The following is a 23,933-nucleotide window of genomic DNA, read 5'->3' as shown; positions in this document are numbered from 1 at the left end:
GTACTTTATTTTTAAATTATTGTGTACATCAACGTAAGACTAATTATTTAATTGAAACGAAAAACAAAATGTATAAAAAACTTTTTGAGAAAACCAATAAAAAAATAATAAAATTTTTAAAATACCATTGTTTTTGTTATGTTATAGGGTAAGCATAGTTAATTTGAATAAAGATTAGCAAAATCATAATTAAATTTATTTTAAAATAAGGTACAACAGTAGAGGAATCGAACACATCCTATCAAATGTTAAATATGTGGAAGGTATGGAATATAAGAGCCAATTGAAAAAAGGATTTGAAGGGCATGCGCACATTTAGCCATTGATATCTCTCATGCTTTCGGCTATAGGGCGCATTTTGAACAGCGCGCTCACAAAATCCATTTCGAGAGAGGGTTCAGGTACATCCCAAAAGAGAGCAACAGTTTTTTACGAAATACGTCCGAGCTGGTTTGGCTATAATTCCCAATCGGTTCAAGCAGTGTCTGCATGTAGTAGCTGATAAAAATCGTGTTCAAATTACTCTGGTTTCTCTTCAATTGTCGAATAAATCTTTCGCCTTTTACTAAAGATTTCCGTGGAGAGGAGCACTCTAATGAGTCTAAAATAATTTTTTAGTAGTGCCCTGTCGCAAGACTGGGGCCATATGGAATAAATTTGAAAAAGTTTGTTAAAAATAAGGAGAGAAGTGTTAAATATTTCTTTTGTTCATTATTTGATTTATGCCCAAATGGAAGCAACTTGTATGTTGTTTTATAAGTTTTTATTTTAACTACGTAATTACAACTCTATAATACAAATTTATTGTTAAAACTTGAAAATGTACAATTTTCTCTGTGTGCCTGTGTTTCGTATTATTCAGATAGGAAATGAGATGGTGGGCAAAAAAGCAGCAGGAAAGCTTTGTGTTTATAGAGGGGAAACTGTTTTTGGACAAAATTTCGATAGTGACTTCTTGGGCCGATTTCTGGTTGGTTGTTTGTTGGTCTCTTATGATTATCACAGTTTGCTATACGGAAGTTTCGGGCACCTTCCATATAAACCTTTTTGTTACGAGTCATACGGAAATGCGAAAGTTAGTCTGGGCCTTGATAGAAAGTATTTCTGGTTTTGGGTTCTCATCTTTGTTCTGTTTGCAGTGGGTGCGAATTGGTAACTAAGACATAAAAACTACTTACAGCGCTAGCTAAAACCTATATTAAGTTTGTGAAAAAAATTCAGCCGAAATTTAGCAAGTTTTTTCGAGTATTTTTCGTAGTTATTTGGGGGAAGAAGAAACGGCGGCGGCGGCAGCAAAAGAGTTTCGTGGCAGTTTCGCATTACAACTAAATCTAGGGCATCGATTTCATAATATTAACAAGTCCATCTGGAGATGGAGGTCTTAGGCGGGCGCCTCCGTGGGGGCGTGGCATCCCTCGACATTTTCGGGCCAATCGCATACGTTCTCCTGGGGATTGAAGACCAGATTGGCGGGACAAGGCATGTGGTGCTTCCTTTCGCCCTCGCACATGTAGTAGTGGGTGCAGTCGGCCCAATCCTTGTGGTAGCTAATGTGTCCATCCTCCTCCGCGCAGGTCACATCATGAGCTGTTTCGAATGTAGGTTATTAGTCTATTGCTTTTTGGATAATCCGTTTTATAACACTTACGATCTTTGGTGGTGTAGGCTCCTCGTGGGCCATGGGACTCATAGGGTCCATCGTACTCCAGCTCCACCTTGTAGTCCTTCAGCTCGTCGTTCAGGGCGGTCAGCAGCGGGTACTTGCCACTGCCGCAGCGGCCGGAGAAGTCGTCCATGTCAATGGACCACACCATGATGCCACCGAAACCCTGCTCCTTCAACCACTCGGTCTGTAAAGACAAGGAAAAAAGTTTAAAAATTTAAAAGAAACCGAGAAAAGATTAAATAATTTAAAAATGTTTTATAAATGCTAGAAATTATTTTATATTCAAAAACAATATCTAAAAGCAATTTATATATTAAAATAAAAGCTTTTTTAAATGTTAATGAGAAAATTACTAAATAATTAGTAGTTATAGGAAGGTTTTTCATATTATTTTTAAAAACCACTCTTCAGTAAGATATCAACTTTTTAGATAAGTATTTCGAGAATAGTATTTAGAAAAAGGGGAAAAAAATGACATTCAATTTTGAGCCATAATGTCATTTTAAATTTTTAAAAAATCTTAGTAAAATCTCCCAGGCATATTTCAACTAATCCTGAGTTTTTCCAGCATTGCTATTATAATTTAAGGCTTAACTTTTTAATAGCTCTACATTATTTAGACTTAAAGATTTATATTAAGTCATAATGATATTTTAAATTATTGTTGAAAATCTAGTGGACAGATTTCCTAAATTTGGCCAGCATTTGTCTGGATAATTTAAGGCTTAACCCTGTAATAGCGTTACTTTCTGGAACCCACCTTGGTCTTGAGGGAACGCTCATCATCGAAGCCAACCCACTGGTTGCCGCGGTAGGCGAAGGGCACCTGCTGCTCCGAGTCCCAGACGAGGGTGGTGTTGTCCGCGGCGAGGAAAGAGCAGACCTCGTAGTAGCTGAGGAAACCGGCCTCGTTGGTGAACTTGCCGGCCTTGCCGCCGCCGGAGGAGGGCGATCCGATGTCGAACTGGGTGTCGTTGACCAGCTCGAAGCTGCGTCCGTAGGTGGGCATGCCGATGAGCAGCTTCTCCTTAGGAGCACCCTGCTTCACCCATTCCCTGGCACTGTAGTCCACAGTCAGTTTCTTCTGGTAACCAGTGGCCGATTCCAAGGCGAATAGTGGGGAATTGTGGCCCACTGTGCGTTCCCATTGTCCGTGGAAGTCGTAGGTCATCACGTTGATAAAGTCCAGATACTTGGAGATCTCGGGCACATCGTAGCCAGCGGCGATGGCCTCGAACGAGGCGGGCACGGCAGCGGTGAGCAGGAGGCGTGGCAGTCCCGAGGACTTGGCCTCACCCTCAAAGGCCACTCGCAGTTCCTTCAACAAACTGACATAGGCCACACGATCCTCGGCTCCGCGGGGATACTCCCAGTCCACATCCAAACCATTGAACTTGTAGTCGCGCAGGAAATCGATGGCCTCGTACACGAACTGATTCATTCGGAAGACATTCGAGGTGAGCTCCTTAAAAGGCGTAGAGCCAAAGGCCCATCCTCCGATGGCCAAAAGGATCTGCAAATCGGGATTGGCATCACGCAGGGCAATAACACTCTCATAATTCTCGGGATCATCATCGGTGGCCTCGGTCAGCTTGTAATCCTGCAGTGTGGCGAAGGCATAAACGATGTGGGTGCATAGTTTAGGATCAATATTCTCCGGCTGGAATTTGCCAGCTCCTGGTCGCTTGGCCGACCAACTGGTCAGGTAACAGAACACCTGAGCGGGACGAGCTGAAAGGATTTAGGTTAACACTTAGATTTCGTTTTCTGGGTAAAGTACTTTTGTTGACCACTTACTGTTTGTGTCGACTGCATTTGCTCCAGACTTGATGCGCTGCTTCTTCAGAACCTGTGGCTTGCGCACCTTGTTAAGCACCTCATCCACGGAAATCTTAATGGGTTCGGGTTTCTGCAATTTAAAATAATAAGTTAATTTGAATAATATTTGTATATGTATTTTTGAGCCCATAAATAAAAGGGATGTTGGGATTTTTTATGAAATAACGATTTTAAATTTTTTTTGGAGATATGTTTTGCAACTTATTAAACATACAAACCCTTTTGGTTGATGTGAAATTTAAGTGAATATTTTGAAAATTATCTATTAGCCATTACCGATCACAAAATTGAAAAGTAAGGAAACAAACCTCTTCGACATCCTCAAACGTGGCAGCAATGGCGGTCCAGTTGACATCCTTGGCCTCCTTTCCTCGCGAAATGCCCAAGAGCTCCTCTCGCATGGCTCCAATCAGCGGGTACTTGACATTTCCGCCACACACCTCGCCCTTGAAGTCATCCATGTCGATGGTCCAGACCATGGCGCCGCCAAAGCCATTCGACTTGATCCAGTGCATCTTGTTCCTGATGGCGCGCTCATCGTCGAAGCCCACCCACTGATCCCCATCGACCAGATAGGGAACCTTCATCTCGTCATCCCAGACATAAACGGCGCCATTGAGAAGCATTTCGCAGATTTCGTAGTAGGCCAGGAAGCCGCTCTCCTTGGTGTAGACACCTTCGCGTCCTCCGCCCGACGCGGGGGCATTGGGTCCATGCTTGTCCGGATTGGCCAGCGTGAAGGACCTGCCGTAGGTGGGCATTCCAATGACCAGCTTCTCCTTGGGCGCACCCATCTTGACCCACAAACTGGCCGCATTGTCGACGGACAACTGTTTGCGCCACTCGGAATCGGTCGAGGGAGCAAACAGTGGCGCATTGTGTCCCGTTTCACGCTCCCACTTTCCATGGAAATCGTAGGCCATCAGGTTGATAAAGTCCAAGTAACTGGCAATGGCGGGCACATCATATCCACCGCGAATGTTATCAGGACCCACGGGCACGGCGGCGGAGAGCAGGAGGCGTGGCTTCTTCAGCTCCTGGGCCTCGGCCTCGAAGGCTTCGCGCAGCTCCTTCAGCAGCAGCACAAAGTTCTTCTTGTCATCCGAGCCCTTGGGGTATTCCCAATCCATGTCCAGACCATCAAAGCCGCGCTTGCGCAGGAAGGGAATGGCCGAGTAGACAAAGGTCTGGCGAGTGTATCGCGTTGAGGACATGTCCTTGAACTTCTGCGTGCCAAAGGACCAGCCTCCCAGCGCAAGAAGGATCTAAAAGGGAGGGGAAACGGGTTAAGTAAATAATATTATTTAAAATCAGGGACCGAAAATAATCGTCAATAATATATTAAGAATTATTACGACTACAGACTACCGCATATAGCTCACCTTCAGTTTAGGATTGGCCTTGCGCAAACTCATCATGCGTTCGTACAGTCCGGGAACATTATCCTTGGTCTCATCGTTGGACTCATAAGAGCTCAGCTTGTTCTTCTTGAGCCAGCCAAATGCGAAGATAATGTGGGTACAGAGATCGGCTGGAATGTCCTCGGGAACGAACTTGCCAATCTTGACGCGGTACTGCGACCAGTTGGTGTAGTAGCACACGATCTTGGGAGTGCCATCGTCCACCTTGGTCTTCTTGCCCTTGAGGGACGATCCACTGGCCACCAGGGCAGTTCCTGCAGCCGCCGCTGCTGCTCCTCCGGCTGCAGCCGCTCCCAATTTCGCCTTGGAACGGAGTCGGGTGCGGCGAACACTGGTGGTGGTGGCGGAGGTGATCTGGTCAATGCGCTTCTCCGCCTCCGGAGCCTCAGTGGACTTCTTGGACTCGATGAGGTTGCTCCGCGACGATGTTGTGGGACGTCGCAGGCGTCGTCGTGTCTTGGCTAGAAATATTAATAGTTAATTAAAATTAATTATATAACCCACGTACATAGAGACTTTTGTTTTTAAAAAGACTTCTTCTTTCCTTTTAATTCAAAGAACAACTTAGTTTCTGTGTCATAACATAAATCCTCAATAACTTAATACCTCATTATATAAACAAAAGTAATTGAAAAATCCAACACAATCCAAGTCAAAATCTTTTTTATTTTTAAAGTTATTTATTGTTGAACAGCCTCCCTGCTGACTGAGTGCTTCGCCCACATCTGACCCACAAAGTGATCAACTTGACCTTGCCCGCATTGCTCAATCCCCGATAAAAGCGGCGGCTTCACTGTACAGGTACAGCTGTACAGTAGCTGGCACCTGTCATCCGGCTGAACTCCTCATCAGCCGTCAATGTGGCAATGGTAATGACGGGTTGCCGCAATCTCGATCTCAATCGCCATCGTAATGGCAATTGCGATGGATTGTCAACCACTTGCGATTGTCGAGTGTCGATAATTTCAAATTAATGTATCTTCAGCTTGAATCCATCCAGCGACAGACGTGACGTTGGGATTTACTTAATTCTGTCTTAATAATTAAGATATCGTTGGCAAATAGCTCTTGTGTCTTTACAAACAAACATACATTTATAATTATTAATGGAACGGCTTAATTGAGGCTCTGGTTCACACCGGTTTCTGTTGTATTTTTCTGCTTAATTTCGCTAAATGAAGTGGAATTGTTGCAGCAGAAATAACAAAGCGAAATTATTGCAAAACCTGTTTAAATATTTCATTAAATGGCCGTATCTTTTGCATTTTTCCACTGCGCAAGCCCACTCATATATTACTAAAAATGAGCGGAAAGGGGGCGGGTACTGAAGTGGGCGGTACGCCTTAGCCTGTTGATATTATTAACCGGCGAGCTTCTAGTCGCCGTTTGGCCGCTCGAACTCCAACTGGGGATATAGCTCAGTGGTAGAGCATTCGACTGCAGATCGAGAGGTCCCCGGTTCAAACCCGGGTGTCCCCTTGGTAAACTTTTTTGGTGTCCTTGTCCCCCTCAACTAGATAATTTTTTTTCTGATCAGTCCTTATCATTTTTTTTTCTAGTGTAGGTCTATTTTCTTATCAGGCTCTGTTAGTTGTATTTTAAACAGAAACTGAGGACAGTTAACTCATGGGGCCTCCGTTGGAGCCCGCAGTCACACTTGGGGATATAGCTCAGTGGTAGAGCATTCGACTGCAGATCGAGAGGTCCCCGGTTCAAACCCGGGTGTCCCCTAGGTAAACTTTTTTTACCTAGTTCCTAAATTAATATTTTTAACGTATTAAAGAAAATGTCCAGGATTTCTTTTCATTAATAAAATCACAATATACATTTAGTTTTGTGATTTTTATAGAACCAATTAATTTTTCCTGCCTTTTCTGTAGCCTTAAATACCTTAATTTCCTTGATTTCAATTTAATAAATTTCAGAGCTTATTTTGAATCTTTAGCCGAAAACCAGTTTTCCTTGACATCATCTTAAGATATACTGAACATTTGAACGAAATTGTCATGCGATTCGTGAGCAGCTTCAAATTGCTTAAATAACCATTTTTATGCTTGTACAACAGCAATAAATAATGGCTTTTTATTTTCAAACATAATCATTGTATAATTGACGAGCGTTTTATTTATATCTGTGCTGCTAAGAATGTGTGCCCAGTCGCGGGTTAAGTTCCTTAATGTTGCCATCGAACATGTTCGCTTGCAACTGCAACTGTGAATTTTGTGCTTAGATAGAAGCTTTGTCACAGCTTGCCAACATGGGGATATAGCTCAGTGGTAGAGCATTCGACTGCAGATCGAGAGGTCCCCGGTTCAAACCCGGGTGTCCCCTTGTTTTTTGGTATTTTTTCTCTTTTTCTAAATTAAGTTTTTGCTTTGCTTATTCCAATGATGTTTTAAATTGATCATATTTTATATTACAATCATTTGATCGTGAGAAAAATGTATAATGAATTATATTTGCAAGTGATGTCGTTTAGTCCGTCAGCTCGTGTCACGCAGCCCGGCTAGCTCAGTCGGTAGAGCATGAGACTCTTAATCTCAGGGTCGTGGGTTCGAGCCCCACGTTGGGCGAAAATTCTTTTTTCACAATATGGCAAACACTTTTTTATTTATTCCTTTGCAAGCCAAAAAATTAAATTAAATTAAAAAATTAAAAAATAATTAGGAATAGGCGAAAAAAATTTCGCCCAACGTGGGGCTCGAACCCACGACCCTGAGATTAAGAGTCTCATGCTCTACCGACTGAGCTAGCCGGGCTGTGTTGAATGATCGGCAAAATTATGATCAGCGTTTTATCCTGATCGAGCAATTTTAAAAAAAGCTATTACTCCTTTTTTTAAATAAACTGTTAAACTATTTAGGATTTTACAAATTTGACTTCGTCTTTAAGTGACTTAACCAATTCTAAGCAAGCTTTTTCTGGGCCACCATAATTATGCTATTGAAATAAATTTTAAAATTTGATTCATGATAAAAATAAACTATTTTGCCATTTCGTCTGTAACACCTTATTAATTCGCCTTTTTAATACGAAAAATTATTGTTAATTGGCAGATATCGGCTTCCGTTTTGTCTCAACTGCTTGTTTTCATCAAATAATGCTTTGTTAATTATCAATCTTAATTAAGTTTTAATGTTGTTTCGATGGGCTTGGCTACCACGCCCTTCTGCCTTTCTCTAATAAACTTTTCGCGTTGAGCAACGAGCTATTGTTTAAATTGATGCAGACAAACGCAATCACAGCGAAATGGAAACAACAATAGCAACGGAAGTCACTATTGTTTATCAATTTCCGTCGAAAGAGGGAACCAAAAATAGCCGCAGACGAGATAGACCGCCCACACATCAAGATCGGATGGCTGACGTTTTGGTTTCTTGGGTAAATTCTCGCTCCTTATATAAGTGGGGATATAGCTCAGTGGTAGAGCATTCGACTGCAGATCGAGAGGTCCCCGGTTCAAACCCGGGTGTCCCCTTATTTTTTGTCCATTTTTTCTAGCTTTCTTTTATTTTCTCATACTTTGTACTTACTTTGTGCACTGTCTGTCGAGGGAGAGAGCAAGACAATCAGCAGGCATATCACAAATGCGATTCGCAGCAACCGCGGTGGAAACTGTGGATGAGAAGGAAAAAACAAGGGGCAATTAATCACGGGCTTATGCTTTGATGTACGATTAATATTGTGTGATTTATGTGGGGGAGGGGGCACCTCGACTTTCGGCACATTACGTGGCACTTGTTGCCTCCCCAATTGGGCCAGAGTGAAGGTCGCCGGCCGACAGACAGAGGTCAGTCGTATGGCCCTTTGGCGCCCACAGAAACACGTCTCGACATTGACCCAGTTTTTAGCAAAGTCAACCTGCTCCGAAAAAGAAACAATGCGCCCAAAGTTTCGACTCGATGATTGCCCGGCCAACTAATTAACAATTAACCCGCTGCTCATAATTATTCACAGCAACGACTGTCACAATTTATGCGGCCCATGCCCATCCATTGTTCAGATGAGACAGTCTGTCTCATAAAACTGTTCAACTTGTCTGACATCTTCAGCTTCAGCTTCAGCTGCACTTCGGCGTCTTATTAGCCGTTTTGAAGAGTCTCGCGACTTTGAAAGTAAATCGCAGACGACCTCCAGCCGATGCCATTCCCATTCACAAGGGTTCACTCAAGTTATGGGAAGAAGGTGTATTCAGATGAGGTACTTCACTTTCTGGGACACCTTATTATTATTTTGATTGGTTTTTCGGTGCAAGATGTTTTCGTAGCCCTAATAGTGTTAAAAAAAAATATTATGATTTATGTGAGGAAGGAAAATGAGAGCGAAGTATCTATTTGCATTTTAATGTACATTTTTAACTTCTCGAAATTGTTTTGAAAGTAATGACCAAGAAATAAAGCAAAAATACAAACTTTACAAATAATTAACTTCAATTTTAATTCAGATAAGTGGTAGTATTTATTTAATGTGAACAATTATTTACTTATGAATCATTGCCGAGACTGTAAACCTTTTACCTTGTTTATTTTCCAAATGGGATAGTTTATTAAATCCCCAAAATGGCTGACAGTAGAAACATTAATTGATAATACTCAGCACTTAGCTTGGCTAAATTTCAGAACTTTGAAAATGAAGTATATATCAAAAGGAAAAATATCAACAAAAGCAGATGAAAAGCAAACGAGCAATAGTCAGCAATTAGCTTTGATCTTAGCCGATCACTGGCAGGGCTGTGAACCTTTCACCTTGCCAATGTTTATTTTGTTGGCCAGCAAATCGCACGTCACCTGTGGATAAACAAACTCAAACCATTGCCATTATCGCGGTCTTTGAGCCATTATCCATTGCCTGTTTAGGCATTCAGGGGGCATCACCATTAAGAACACCTTACACAACGCCGGGTTATGCAAATCGCCGGCGGGCCACAAACAGTTAGCCTTAATGGCAGAGGAGAAATGCGGAGAAATGGAGAGAAATGGCCCAAATTGGCACGATAGTGAGTCGATTGCTAACGGGTGGCTTAAAGTTAGAAAGCTTTAAGTATTTTGGCGAGAGGAATGCTCAAGGTCGTGTCACTAAGGCTGCCTAAATTTATGAACATCCCCCGCCATTAGACCGCCCATTAATCTCCTTAGAGATGGCTCGATCGAGATCCAAAAAAGTGAAACTGGTTTTGGGCTTATTTTCGGATTTTCGGCTATTTATTTAAATGTTTTAGCAGTCGCCGCAAACGATCTGCATAAATTAAAAAGTCTTAAAGCAGCACGCAAAAGGTTCCTTATCGCGTGTGGCCAGTTAGCCAGTTAGTCAGTTAGTCAGTTTGTTAGTCAGTCCGAACTGGTCTGGACCAAACGGGTTTGCTCTCGCTTTGGATCTTTGGATCTTTGCATCTTTGGCTCTGAAACTCTGAAACAACTGGGCGCGGAAATAAACGGAATGACCGTAAAGAGAAACCGGGCCGGGTCTCAAATGCCTTTCATTTTCCTTGTGCGAAAGCGAAAATCACCAGAACCGAAAGTCTCAGTCGCAGTGGCAGTCTAACCAACTTCATATTTAGCAAATCATCTTTTCAATTGCATTCTTGCGTAAAATGTATGTTTTCTTTGTTGCTATTTCGTTTTGTTTTGGGCTGGCATGTCCATTTCGGGCGATTGTCCAAGTCGCTTTGCAAAGTTTTCTACAAATGTCCATTGTGTTTGTTTGTTTGTTTTGGCTTGTTGGCTGGTTGGCTGTGTGTCGGTATCATTAGCTGGTGTCCATGTTGACTAACGGCTCGCTGGAGCAAAGCCAAGTCGCTGGAGCTCAAAACACTGATCAAAACTTAATGTTTTTTACCTCATTATAAGCAGCCATTATTTCTTAACAAAATTAGCTTTGCCTCATACAGAAACTTCTAGAGATTGAAAATGCTTTAATCTTTAATTGTATGTTTTAAGATATTTGATTTGCCTTTAAAAGAAATGTATTTGTATCCTTAACTGAGGAAAGGATGGTAACCCCCAAAAATATAGTTTTATTCAATATCATACACCTGTTATAGGGAATCACACAAATTTCTCAAATTAAACAATCATTAAACAGCTTTAAAAAGGAAATCTAAAAACAATTTCTCTCTGTTACTCGGACTTGCTTTTCTTTTCGTGGCTTAAAAGAGCCGCCAAGTCTTCGGTTTCAGTTTTGGTGCTATTTTGCTCCTCGTGTGTGCATTTGTGTTTGGCTGAAAGCCTCTGCGGTTACGACAGCACCAAATAAAAGTCAATAAATAATAGAAAGAGAGAGGGGTGGACCGGCGGATAAGGGGGTGGCCAGTGGCAAAGACAAGCCAACTGCATTCCAGCGGCATGATTGGATTTGTTCAATTGTCTTGCGCAAAAAAAGTAACAGACAGTCCAAATGGAAAATCAAAGAAATTGCCTTTAACTATTTGGATTCGAGGCTTGGAACTCGACGACTTGTTAAACTGCGATCGATTTAAAGATTGAAATTGTAATTCATTTAAAATTAAATACTTTTTAAATATAGTTTAACATAATATATATTTAAACATCTTATTTAAACATATTCTTTTTAAAGAAATAATATTTTAACAATAAAATGGAAATGTGGAACGAAGGAAATATAATAATTGGAAATGAAAAACAAAAAGGTTATTGGAATTAAAATTAAATACTAAAAACTATAGACTCCAAAAAACTTAGTTGACTGCAGGGTATCTCAAAAATATGATTCGTTTTGTGTCTGTGGATTTCACTTGCACACGAAAGCAAGAAAGCGCAGAGATCGCTGAAATCGCAATTCATTTGCGTAAATTTTGTGGCTTTTGTTGCCGTTTGCTTGCCGAATGGCCGTGTCCGCTCAATAATTTTTCAACAGGCGACACAAATTGCGCAAATACTGCATTAATCATGCGCCGCGGTGGCTGCAACATCTGCCATTTGCCACTCGCATCGCGTTCGTCGCCTGAGTCTTTCGTTTGGGGGGCCATGCGAATGGAAATGGGAATGGAAATGCAGTTTGAAGTGCGATTTATTTAAATGCGGTCTCGGCGACTTTCGACCATTTACCACTTTAGCGGCTGTCGAATCGATGTTGTCTGGCCGTTTGTTTGCGACTCTGTCGCGCCTGCTATATTTAATTAAATGTTGAACGCCTTTTTGCTTGACCGAAATTAAGCTCAAGGTGAGGCGCAACGCAGCGCAGCAAAAGCAGGGAAAATAACATCGAAATATAAATAATACAAAACGAAAAGTGTAAAAAGTACAGAGAAAATTGAAGAAAACCACAGCAATGTGTGGGTATGTTGGACGGGGGGTTTTTTTTGAAGCCATAAGTCATAACTGTTTGGGCCATATTTTGGCTTTGATTTTCGCGGCTAACAATTTTGTTTTTTACGGCCCGGTCTCGTTGTTGGTTTCGGTGTCGGACCAGTTGCATACGTCACACAATTAAGCCAAGTCGTGAGCACCTGTCCTGACCAGACGACCTTGCGCAATATCTGGCCAAAAAGCTGGGCAAAACGGGTTCAGAGAGCAAATCTGGCGATGGAGAATGCACTGACACAAAAATGGAATTAATAGTTTTAATTTAAATTAATTTTTTAGGTATTACAAAAAATGAATTAATAAATATTTGGCCATTTCACATCTAAATTAAATGTTTTATTGGAATATAAAAAAGATTGCAATTTAAATTGCATAAGTTAACATTTAAATACTAATGGGACATTTTTGTTGTATGAACCCTATATTTGATTCAACTCGAAATGCCTCAAAATTAAATTAATTTTTTAGATATTAAAATATATTTTGAACAACGATGAATTATTAACAAATTATTTGTTACAATTTTTTTTTGTGTGTGGGGCTTAAGAAAGCTTGAGTCAGCGCTCCTCAGTACTTAAATCGAAACTGGTTCACGAATCAATTAGAATAATGGCTGAGCTTTGGTAAATTAGTTGAGCCTGGCCAGGGTGAATTACCAATCAGGGGGAGGAAGGGGTTTTTGAGCCACTTCTGGCGGGTGCGGTGCTCCGCCAAGCTTCTGGTCTGGCTCTGGTCTGTTCTCCTGATCGTACCATTACTTCCTGTTGCAGCATAACCCTGAACCGGCCATTGACGTTTCAGAAAAACGAGTTGAGGCAGCAACGGCAGACTCCAGTCGCTTTGCGAAATGTGTGCTAAAATTTCCAGTCTGCTCTAGGGCTTCTTACACTGAGAAAATGGCCAGGAATATACCAGAGAAATAGTGTATCAAGAAACTCAAATTTCGAAAGAATAATACAATTTCATTTCACAGAATTTTTCTTTAATTTAAATTTAATCCCAAAAAAAACAGTGCCAGTATTTATTTAATATTCCCAGGTCAACAAAAAGGTTTAATTATATTTGAAAAACATGTGTTTGTAATTTATTTAAGCATTTACTGTCTTTAAAAACATTCCAGAAATAGTTTTTCTATGACTGGTGTGTTCCAGAAACCTCTAGTAAAAATCTCTTAATTGTTTTATAGTATTTCTGGAAAAGTATTTTAATTAAACTATGTACGCATTGTTTTTTATGTATCTTAAAAGAAGAATTGGTATTGGACACATTACTGTGGCATTTGTATCAATTCTTAGGTTAAAGATATGTTATCTATAATATTGTTTATTTTATTTTTCTCAGAAAGCATAAGTAATTATATTATGATTAAACGAGCCTAGAAATATAAAATATTATTACAAGCATACACTGATGAGTTATTTTGGAAATTTTAAAATGTGAAAACGCTTTTGATTCTGTAATGTAGATCCAATTTTTTTTTAATTATTTTTATTTTGTTTACTTAACAATCCCCTTAATGTAGTCTCCTCTACCCAATTATTATCTCACATTAGACCCTTTTCAGTCCTTGAAAACCTTCATATTTTAATGGATTGAGCAACATTGCGGGTTTTTCGACGCACCCACTGAGTTATGGAACTGCATTTAGCTTTGACTTTTTAATGTCCCAAACGTGAGGCACATAAAATGCCAGCCAGCTGTTGAAGCCTTTGGCTGCTGAGTCATTTTATCAGCAAGAGTAAAAACAGAAAAAGACAAAACAGTGGCAGCAGCAACAGAGCGAACGAGAACATATAACCATTATTCTTTTGCGGCAATGCAATGCCAGGTTTCAACAGTTGAGTGCGCAGCACTTCCGTTCCAGTGCCGCCAGATCAAGCATTTCCTACACGCCGCGATCTTGTTCATAATGTCAATAAAATTTATGTCCATTTGTTTGTTTGTCTTGCTTTTTGGCTCTGGCCTCGTAAAGAATTTGCCATTTGTCAGTGTCGCATTTGAGTTTCTTTGGGTTTCTTTTGGCTTTTATTTTTCTCTGTCTACTCTGGCGAAACCAAAGCTAACGGCCTGGAAAATGCTCGACTGACTGTGTCTCTAAAAAACCATATTTTCACTTGCACTTTCTGGGGGAGTGCTGTTCAGTTTGCCAGCAATAAGGAACTGACTGTGCGGACATTATGTCATCGCCATCAGCTAGTGCAACTCGAGGAGAAGCGCCAGCAGCCGCCTCCTTACGTAAATCCCCCTCCCCCTCCCCATATGCGATATGCGCTTTTATTAATAAACAAAGCGTCTCAAAAAAAGTCGAAAAAAAGCCGACAAGAAATCATAGGGAAACGAGCGGAATTACGGTGAAATTCGTATTATTAGCAAGTTAATGCGGGGTTTGCAGCCAACGAAAGCAGGTGGCATTGTGCTCAACTTTAACCTTTTCAGCCAAAAAGTAAAAAAAAACGAAGATGCGACTGCAAACTCGTTTGGCTAATAACGCGTATAAACAGATATTCAAATTAAAAGATGCCCGATTGCCTCGAGGCTGGGGCCAGTTTGATGTTTATGGCCTAGACCATAAAACGGATTTGATTTGGAGTCACTTTACGGCCTGAATTTATTGCCAAATGGCAAGAAGACTCTGCCTTTTTTAATAATAATTGTCTTAGCCAGCGGAAGGGCCGGCCACAACTTACAAATTTCGCCTAATTAGTTTCAAATTTATATTAATAAGCAGCCCAGGGTTGTGCAACCATACACTTCGCAGATCAGTCTATAGCCACTGAGATAGTGATTTGACATTTCGATTATGTCGTTTGTACGATTTCGCTGTGGATATACGGCTGATAAATACAGATACTCCGCCTTTATATAATGTCGGCGGCGAACCAGTTTGCTTTGGCTTTAGCTTTTTTTTCGGCTTGTCACCTAGCCAACTGACAAATGATTGATACACAGCTCCCTAAGCATTTCGATGTGGATGTGGATTTTTATTTCGATTTTGAATTGGAATTGGCCCAAGCATAATTAACATGTGTTTGTTTTGCGACTGCCAGTTTGGCATTGGTTGCGGGGTAATTAAGATGGATCTAGTATCGCGGTTGGCTGCTTGGTTGGTTGGACAAACAAAGCGCTCTGGCTTTTTGTCGCACTTCCTGCTAGACCCTAAAAACTGAAAACTTGCAATGTGCGCCGCCGTTGCCAAGTTCGTTGCCTCAGTCTTTTGATTTTCGAGTGCGCACAGTGAAAACGGGAAATCATTTTGAAGCCATTATTAATAGATCAAATTGTATTTATGGTGTTTAAACCATTTTGCTAGACCTTAAAACCAAAATTTGCTTTGGGCAACAAGTTCGTTGCCACAGTCTTTTGATTATCGTTTTTGAATGAAAAGATTTTAATTGTATTTTAAATCTATGACTTTTGTTTGTTATACCGATACTTAGTTTTGTAGAAATACTATTACATTATCTTTTATCATATTTTTTGAAGACAAATATTTATACATTTTTTTTTCCTACAATAAAATTACTAAATAAGATATAGCTTCTATTCTGTATAATACAATGTGTTTCTAAAAGATTGATTATCTTTTTTTTAAGGAAATTATAATTAATAACATCATAGTAAATATAAACATATATATTATCTACGAAAATGAAACTAATATTTTATTTTTTTAAGTCCTAAAAATGTATACAGTGAAATATAAAGTATAAGTAAATTCATTTATTCGTTTAACAACCATTCAGTTGGTTGCTTAACGTTTAATTACACATTATCTAGAGAAAATAAACAAATTTCTTTTGTCTTTTAAATCGTAAAAATGTCTTTGGCCAATGTTTTCATTTAAATTATTTACAACACCTGAAGCTTGTTTTTTTTTTGTGCAATGACTTGTTAAATTACTCTCACTCCTATCGCCATCAGCTGGTTGACTGTTTGTCTTTCTGTCTGTCTGTCTGATTGACTGACTGACTGTCTCAACGAGGAGTTCAATAACCATTTGATGCGTTTCGGTTTCAGCCAAACTATGCATAAAAGTGAGCGAGGCTGCAAACTCGATTTGCCTCTTGTAAGCGGCGTTTCTCTATAAATAGTGTATAGTATTTTCCATCCAGCCCACACTCCCCCATTCCGAATGTAAACTCAAACCCAAACCCAAACTCAGTTGCAGCTGGCTGTCAGGGCTAGGCAAAAAGTGATTGCCGAGAAGGCGACAGCTTAGATTCGAGAACACGCCGTGTTGCCAGGCACTTTTATCCGGGCTTAAAGCCAAGTGGTTATTGGCCAGAGTCAAAATGCCTGGCCTGCAATTATGACCCAGCTACTAAACTTGATGCTGTTTTGAGCCATGAGTCGTGGCTGAGTTGTGAGTGGCTTTTGGCTGGCATTTTGTTGCACATTATATTCACATTTCATAGAAATATCACAGATTGCCTACTAGAAACTTTAGTTTCATTGTGTTGCTTTACAATAAAACATTTGAATGACTTTAATTTATGTAGAGTCTCGGCTTACAGTGCTATAAAAATGATTTTTATCGCTTCAAAAGACACAGCTTCAGGGTCGAGTAATAAAATGTCAGCAGATTTTAGTATAATTCTTTAAATAAAATATCCATTAAATATCGTTAAAAATATTTAACGATCTAACAGTAAAAAAATATAAATGTAAAAGTCTTTAAGCATTATCAAAATTTATTTATTTAACTTTATTTAGAAATTTATATATTTTTTAAAACATATATTTTGTATGATTAAGCAAGTAGATAAACCTATTTAAAGGCGTATATTTAAACAAACATTATAACATTATGATCTTGACTTTCTTTTTGTAAAAATAAGTTGTGTTATAAAAATGCATGATAAAATAAACAAACTTTAACCTATAGTTAACAATTTAAAAATTTCTTTTTGTACAAATCAGTTAAGAAAATGACTTTCTTACGTCTTATATTAACACTGTCTCTAAATTTTCAGGAAAACGCATATTTGCATTACCTAATTTGCCTACTTGTTGTATCTTCTTCTATTTGTACACGCTAATTGCGCGATCGGTTACAAAATCTGGCAAAGGCAGGACCCTCGTAATCGCTGGCTGACACTCGCATTACGTATACGCCCAGTCGGACCGCATTAGCAACTTCCGTCACAATAATATACAAAAAATAATAGAGAAAAATGCGTTTGCTTGCTTTCTGTAAGGGAGAAAGTCTGTCGCTCTGCAATTATATTGTCTGCCCCCCTCCACCTCTCCATACCCCTCCCCCTACCTCTTGTATTTATTTTTCTTTGGGGTTTTTCGAATGTGTAAACACTGGCAAGCTCGTCGTCTTGCCATTTCAATGGTTTGTTTTGCAAACAGAAATTCTCTGCAAGTGTTTTCATTCAATTGTCAGCGCCGGCAGAGGCATTTCAAATGAAAGTGAGAGTTTCAGATACATTCACAGATACAGATACACAGCTACACACCTATACGGCTACAGATACGCCGCGATACGTTTTGCAGATACATTTCCAACGTACTGCACATGTCAGTCACGGTTGTCAATAGCCCGTGTCAAGTCGGTGGGCGTGGCCGTGGGAGGGGCGGCGGTAAAAAATGTTATTAACTAACGCCAAAATGCCGCGACTGGCAATTAACATTTTTCCGTTTTCTTTTTCTTTAAACAATTACATTTTGACCTGCTTAACATTTTATAAACATTATTTATTGAGTATTATAAAGGAGATACTTTATGAAAATGTTTTTTGCCTACCTCACATTTTATTAATATCATTTTTGATTATTATAAAGGAGATACTTTGTAAATATTATTCCACAAGCCTTGTAAATAAGTATTTCGACCTGCTTCACATTTTACAAGTATAATTTCCAAATATAAGAATTGAGATCCTATATTAATACATATCTAAAAGCTTATTAATTTACAAATAAGCTATCATATATTGCTGTAGAAAAGCATACATTTTTTTTCTGAGGCTGATAAATTTATCACGATAAATAAATCATAACTTAAGTTTTGCATTTTTTAAGAAGGCAAATAACGTTTGGCCAATCTAAAGATAATTTTTAATTGGTGAAAATTAATTAACATACACAAAATATAATAAGCTCTATTAGCCAATGCAAAATGCTGTCACGGAGACAATGAAAACTTAGGCAATTAACATTTCTTATTGTTTTCGGTATTCACTTTTCGAAATGCTCAAATTTCGACCTGCTCCACATTATACGCTCGTTCACAGAAATATAATGGAGTATGTATATAATATATATTTAAGCGATCGGTTGCATTGTGCTGCTAGCGAAAGACCATAAAATAAAATGTTTAATTTATAAAGCAGGCAGCAGAGTTCGCATTTGATTTGGACTTTTTGATTGCCTCTTTTGCTTTTCCACTGTTTTCGAGAGACTCCGTTTCGACTTTTCGACTTGGACTCCGGCTCGAACCTAATTTTTGCGGGTTTTTCATTTTGTTCATTTTCGAGACCAGTTTTTTTTTTGCTTTGCCAACTATTTGCCAATCGACGGCGGCAAGTTATAGGTATTTTTTTCTTTTTCCTTTTGCCGTTTGTCTTGGTTGTTTTCCTTTGCAAATATTAATTGTTGTACAAAAAAAACAAAACTAGTTATTGTTATTGCTATTGTTGTGCGCCTGCAACTTTTACTTGCCGCTGCCTTTGCTGCTGATTTTGCTGCCAAATTGAGGCGTGCCGCCTGCTGCGGCCATAATGGAAATCTTTCAAGCTAGCTGGCTTTTCGTTTTGCGTTTTTTCGCTTTTTCGATTTTCGCCGAGGAAGTAAAAGCCTTTGCCAATTGAAGACTTCGGGCATTTTCCCCTTGCCTTTTTTTCAGCTGTGCTTTCTGCTTTGAAAGCGAAACTGAAACCAACTTCTAGCCCCCAGCACACACACTCTGTTTTTCTTAGCCCCTTAGCGTTCATTTTATTCATTGTCTTTGACAAGTTCGCCTTCAACTTCGGTCGGTCAGTAGCGGTACAGAACCCGTTGTCGTTGTTGCTCACGTTGTTGCTTTTCTCACACTCTCAGCCATTCTGCGATTAAGTCTTACACAGGAAAAGATATTTACATATTTTTCGAACCTCGAAAAACAATGTTTTTATTCGAATTTTACAAAATTTGTGATTCTTCTTGTTATATTTTGTGATATAAAAACAGAGATATCTTAAGCTAAAACATCAATGATTTACTCATTTAAATCACAAATTAATATTTCTTAACAAAACAATAATGATATATTTTTGTGTCACAAAATATTAAACTATTTAATTTTATAACATTCTAAATAAAACATAACTTAATTTCTCATCGTTTCTAATAGATAGCAAAATTGAACCATTAAAAATAAAACTTTAAAACTCTTGCAAAATATTTTATAATTTCTAAAAGCATATTGCCTTTAAAAGTTTTTAAAATGTTATAAACAATTTTTAGCTACTACACAAAATTTCCCTAAAATACACGTTTTAGATTTAAAAAGAGATTTTAGTAACACAAAGTAAAATAAACTTGAAGCATGAAGTATTACTTTTTAAAATCTTTCCACCCTGATTTTGCACCTAAAACTGTTTCATGTTTTCTATGTGTATTATCTAGCCTGAAGTTTTATTTTTTCCTGTGCAATCTTGGTTTACGTTTACGTTCTCCAACTGCCATGGAGTTGTTGCTGCTGCTTAACATTCATTTTTCCGTTGCGTCAACGGACTTTCAATATTCTTTGGCATGCTTTTTGTTCTGAGATATGATAATTTCCATAGCCATATAGTAGCTCCATTGCCTCTGACACACATTCGCACTCACCATTTTTGAAGCTCGACTCCGCGCCGCGTATCCACAAGCCACAGAAAATCGATTCTCCTTGGGCTGGCAGTGGGAATTGGATTGTATTTGGATTGATCTGGACTCGATTTAATTCGATTCGATTGGATTGTTAGTCGAGTGTATTGGGGCTTTCGAGACACTGTAAATTGTCGTGGCTAACCGCACATATTTTGCCACTAGTCACTAGTCACTTTCAAAAATCCTGGCCCCCAAAAAGGCGAAGTGGACCGCTTGTCGCTTCGAACTCGCACGTTGGACTGAAAAACTGAAACTGAATCGAGCGCTGCCGCCGCCAACTGCCAAGACAAGGCGACGACAACAACGGACACGGCAGCGACGCCAACGTCGACACTCGCAGAAAATATTATTATTTTTCAAAAATAAAATATCTCTCCTCAAAAGGATTTGCACTTCAAAAGGATTAAAATTAGGTTAACCGTTCTGCAAACTAGAAGATTTACTAAAATATTTTAAAATATTTTTGTAAACTCTAGGAAATAATGTTATTATAACAAATATAGCTATGTTTATTTTAAAAAATAAAATTTGAACCCTCTTAGGATCTTTAATATAATATGTAAATGTTAGTTCAACCCGAACAGTTAAATATTCTATTAAATATTTATATACTCTTTTTAAAGGCAAAACATCTTAAATTGTTTGTGTTACAGCATGGCTCTCAAAATTAAAGCTACATGTGAGTTATAAAAGCCAAAACCGAGTTTAGACAATTAAATTAAATTGTTTACTTGAGTTTAAGTCCAAACAAACGTATCTATACTTTTAAAGTGGATTCTGTTTACCAAAAGATGGTATTTTAACAAGGAAAAATCGAAACTTTAATATGATACATTTGTTTATTAGTAGAATGTAAAGTTACATTTCTAGTCTACCTCATCTTAATTTGTAAAAAAAAAAAACAAATAGCTTACACATTTGTTGCATTAAAATGATTACATCTGATTACATTTTTGTATATATTTTTTGATCTTTTAAATGGAAAATGATCCAGGTTTTTCATAGTGCATCGAGTGGAGCGTCGGAGAGTAGAGCTGAGCTTAGATTGAGCAGGGTTTTGATTTTTGTTGCTCGGTGTTTTGAGTTTTGAGTTTGGCGTTTGACAACGGTTGGGCTGAGCTGAGCTTGAGCTTCAGGTCCGCCACGTACGAGCGCCATATAAGTACGAGCAGTCCAGCAAAACAACAAAAAGCAAGGCGGCAGCAGCATAAAAACAGTTTTCGGTTTGCAGCCCGCGCTGTGAGCTGCATGGAAAATTAAATTAAATTTGCTGCGTTGCCTTTTGGTAGGCTCTTTCGTCCGCCGCTGTTAGTGGGCAATAGTGGGCAACAGTGGGTTAACAGTGGTCGGCGGACTAGACAAACAATATTGGCCATCGCTGGCCATTCAATTTGGCGTTCAACCAATCCTCATTCAACCGGTTTGATTTTAGGGCCTTTTAACATCATCGAATCAATCACAGACTTAGGCAATTTAAATTGTATTACTAATTTATGGAAGCCACATTTTATCACAGAAGAGCAATATTTAAAAACGTTTTTCAATAGTAAATATACAATATTTAGTTTTCCTAATACAAATTATTGTCATTACATTTTTAATCCAAACCCCTTTTTACCGGTTTGTTATGGTGCCTTTTAACATCAACGAATCAATCACCGACTTAGGCAATTTAAATTGTATTACTAATTTATTTAAAAGCGGCCATTTTTATTATCAAAATTGGCAGCAGAATAGCATTATTTAATTACAACTTTGGTGGTTTTAAAGGTCTTATAGACAATTGAAAAGCAATCAAAGATTTCATTACATTTATTTTATTGCTGCCATAATACATACATACATACATAAAATAAACATAAAAAGTAATTAAGAAATAAGTATAAGCTTAAATATACGTTTTCTGAACAAATGTTAGCTATATAAATATTGGTTTTAACACCATTAATTGTGAAAGCGGAGTTTGATTCTTAGCACATCATATATTGGCCGAATAAAGTTAGATCATGAAAAGCTATTTTTTTCCCCTTATTAATGTACAACCTTTGATATTAATGATGTAGTTACAAAATTAAAGTTTAACCCACTTTGAAATCTATATTTATTTGTTAACTTTCCGGGTGAAGCATGACACCAATTTTTATTAGATTAACCCTTTTGATTCGATAACTAAGCCGGGTGAAACTAGGCAACTCCCCCATCCACCCACTTGGAGGCGTTAGGCAGCGCACCATTTGTTATCGGATGGGGATTTGGTAAACAAACATGTTTGATTAGCATAAAGACAAACGACCAAAACAGCCGTCAACCAAATGTCTCCGACCTGATCCTCATCTCCATCTCCATTTCCACCGCCATCTCTATCTCTATTTTCATCTCCATCTGCGACTGCGTTAAATGCAAATTCGAAATATGATTTACAAAATACGCAGCGCATAACACTTGGCTGACGTTTCACACGATAGAAAGCAGGAGGTAGCAGTCGAGGTTAATTAGCATATGGGTGGGTTTCTGTGAAGGGGTTTCATAAGCGTTTCCAATCGAATTCAATCCCTGACCTGGCCACGCCCCCCCTTGGATCAGCGAATTGCTTTCGAACGAAATCGAAAGTCTTGATTGGATTGGAATGGTTATTTTTGTGTTCTGGGTTTACGGTTTCAGGGATCTTAAAACCCTCCCCCCAAAAAAAGTCTTCTCACGCTTTGCATGCCATAAATTTCACCGCCTTTCACTGTAAATCATTTGGCTAACTTAATTGCGTGCATTTTAATGCCCATTCCATTGCGTGCCATTTTCCATTTGATGTGTTTGCAGCAGCTTTTGCTTTTTGCAATTCTGTGTGCCAGTTTTCCCCCTAAAGAAAACTCTTCCATGCGATGCTCTGTTTCGCAAGCGGGCCAGGTTTCACATCGGATGCATCGCACAAACTAACAACTAAAAACCGAAAGCAGAAAGCCAGGAAAAGGAAGAAGGGATCTATTCGAATGGCGGTTACCCATTACCCGTTGCCCATTGTCTATGCGATTCAGGTGGAACCTTATCGACGAGTGCATTGGCATGGCTTTCGAAATCATTCGTTATACCGATTGAATATCAAATCGAACGACTTAACCTTCACTGCGGCAAGTTCGTGCCTTAAGTCTTTTGTTTTCGTACACACACACACAAAATACGAACTCACACTCGCATACGAACTGAAAGTGAAATTTCGTTGTAGGTAATTTCGTCGTTGGCTGCCTTTATGATTTTCGGTAATTGTTGAAAAAGAAAGGCACTCACAATCGCATCACATCGCTGATAAGAAACGTGATTTAATTTTTAGCTACAAATTATGAAAAACATATGCCGCCAACGAGCGGCTTTTCACTTTTCAATGGCCTTGCCTGGGAGGCCATGTCTCTTATTTTTTGTTCGTCTCCTCGCCACCACCTTCCATCAGATCGACTGGAATCGGCCTGGTCATCTGCTCATCTGGCATCCATCTCATTCGGCAGCGGAAGAACAAAAAACTCGTCTGGGAGTTGTCCGTTCGTTTTGCGCTGTAATTTTCGTGTGTTATCTTCCCTTTCCCAAAGCTGGTTATTTTAGTTTTCAAAGGACAGCTGTAAAATATGTTAAGTTGTAAAGAATACTTTCTAGAAGACTGAGAAAAAGGTCTAAGTACTTAAGTACTGACAATGGAAGAACATAACATTCAAAATTAGTCCTATCACTTCTCAGAATTTTAATTATTATTAAAATTATATTATTGGGAAAAAGGTTAAGGTACTACAAATTTGTTGGCAAAAGAAGAATTTAACATTCAAAGTTATATACAAAATTCTTAAT

The 23,933-nt window shown here is 38.9% G+C and overlaps 1 protein-coding gene and 7 non-coding genes across 8 annotated transcripts; 6 read left to right on the top strand and 2 right to left on the bottom strand.

The window, feature by feature from the left end:
* Nucleotides 1–519: 519 nt before the first annotated feature.
* Nucleotides 520–642, top strand: LOC121467155. Its single transcript, XR_005977305.1, has one exon. It is a non-coding gene; the product is annotated as a U5 spliceosomal RNA (small nuclear RNA).
* Nucleotides 529–20,358, bottom strand: LOC108146164 (probable chitinase 10). Its single transcript, XM_017272060.2, has 8 exons — nucleotides 20,067–20,358; nucleotides 8,460–8,541; nucleotides 4,888–5,387; nucleotides 3,814–4,770; nucleotides 3,464–3,575; nucleotides 2,427–3,397; nucleotides 1,649–1,850; nucleotides 529–1,587 (listed from the first exon to the last, which is right to left on the bottom strand). Exons 1-8 carry the CDS (start codon nucleotides 20,067–20,069, stop codon nucleotides 1,382–1,384), a joined length of 3,033 nt encoding a protein of 1,010 aa, XP_017127549.1. The 5' UTR covers nucleotides 20,070–20,358; the 3' UTR covers nucleotides 529–1,381.
* Trnac-gca lies at nucleotides 6,334–6,405 on the top strand. Its single transcript has one exon. It is a non-coding gene; the product is annotated as a tRNA-Cys (tRNA).
* Nucleotides 6,586–6,657, top strand: Trnac-gca. The gene has a single exon. It is a non-coding gene; the product is annotated as a tRNA-Cys (tRNA).
* On the top strand, nucleotides 7,186–7,257 carry Trnac-gca. Its single transcript has one exon. It is a non-coding gene; the product is annotated as a tRNA-Cys (tRNA).
* Nucleotides 7,427–7,499, top strand: Trnak-cuu. Its single transcript has one exon. It is a non-coding gene; the product is annotated as a tRNA-Lys (tRNA).
* Trnak-cuu lies at nucleotides 7,613–7,685 on the bottom strand. The gene has a single exon. It is a non-coding gene; the product is annotated as a tRNA-Lys (tRNA).
* Trnac-gca lies at nucleotides 8,333–8,404 on the top strand. The gene has a single exon. It is a non-coding gene; the product is annotated as a tRNA-Cys (tRNA).
* Nucleotides 20,359–23,933: the final 3,575 nt, after the last annotated feature.

This window comes from Drosophila elegans, unplaced genomic scaffold (assembly GCF_018152505.1).
Source record: "Drosophila elegans isolate 14027-0461.03 unplaced genomic scaffold, ASM1815250v1 contig_208, whole genome shotgun sequence".
In the NCBI taxonomy this organism is placed as follows: Eukaryota; Metazoa; Arthropoda; class Insecta; order Diptera; family Drosophilidae; genus Drosophila; species Drosophila elegans.
The sequence above is the reverse complement of the archived record's forward strand: the minus strand, read 5'-3'. Positions and strand labels throughout refer to the sequence as shown.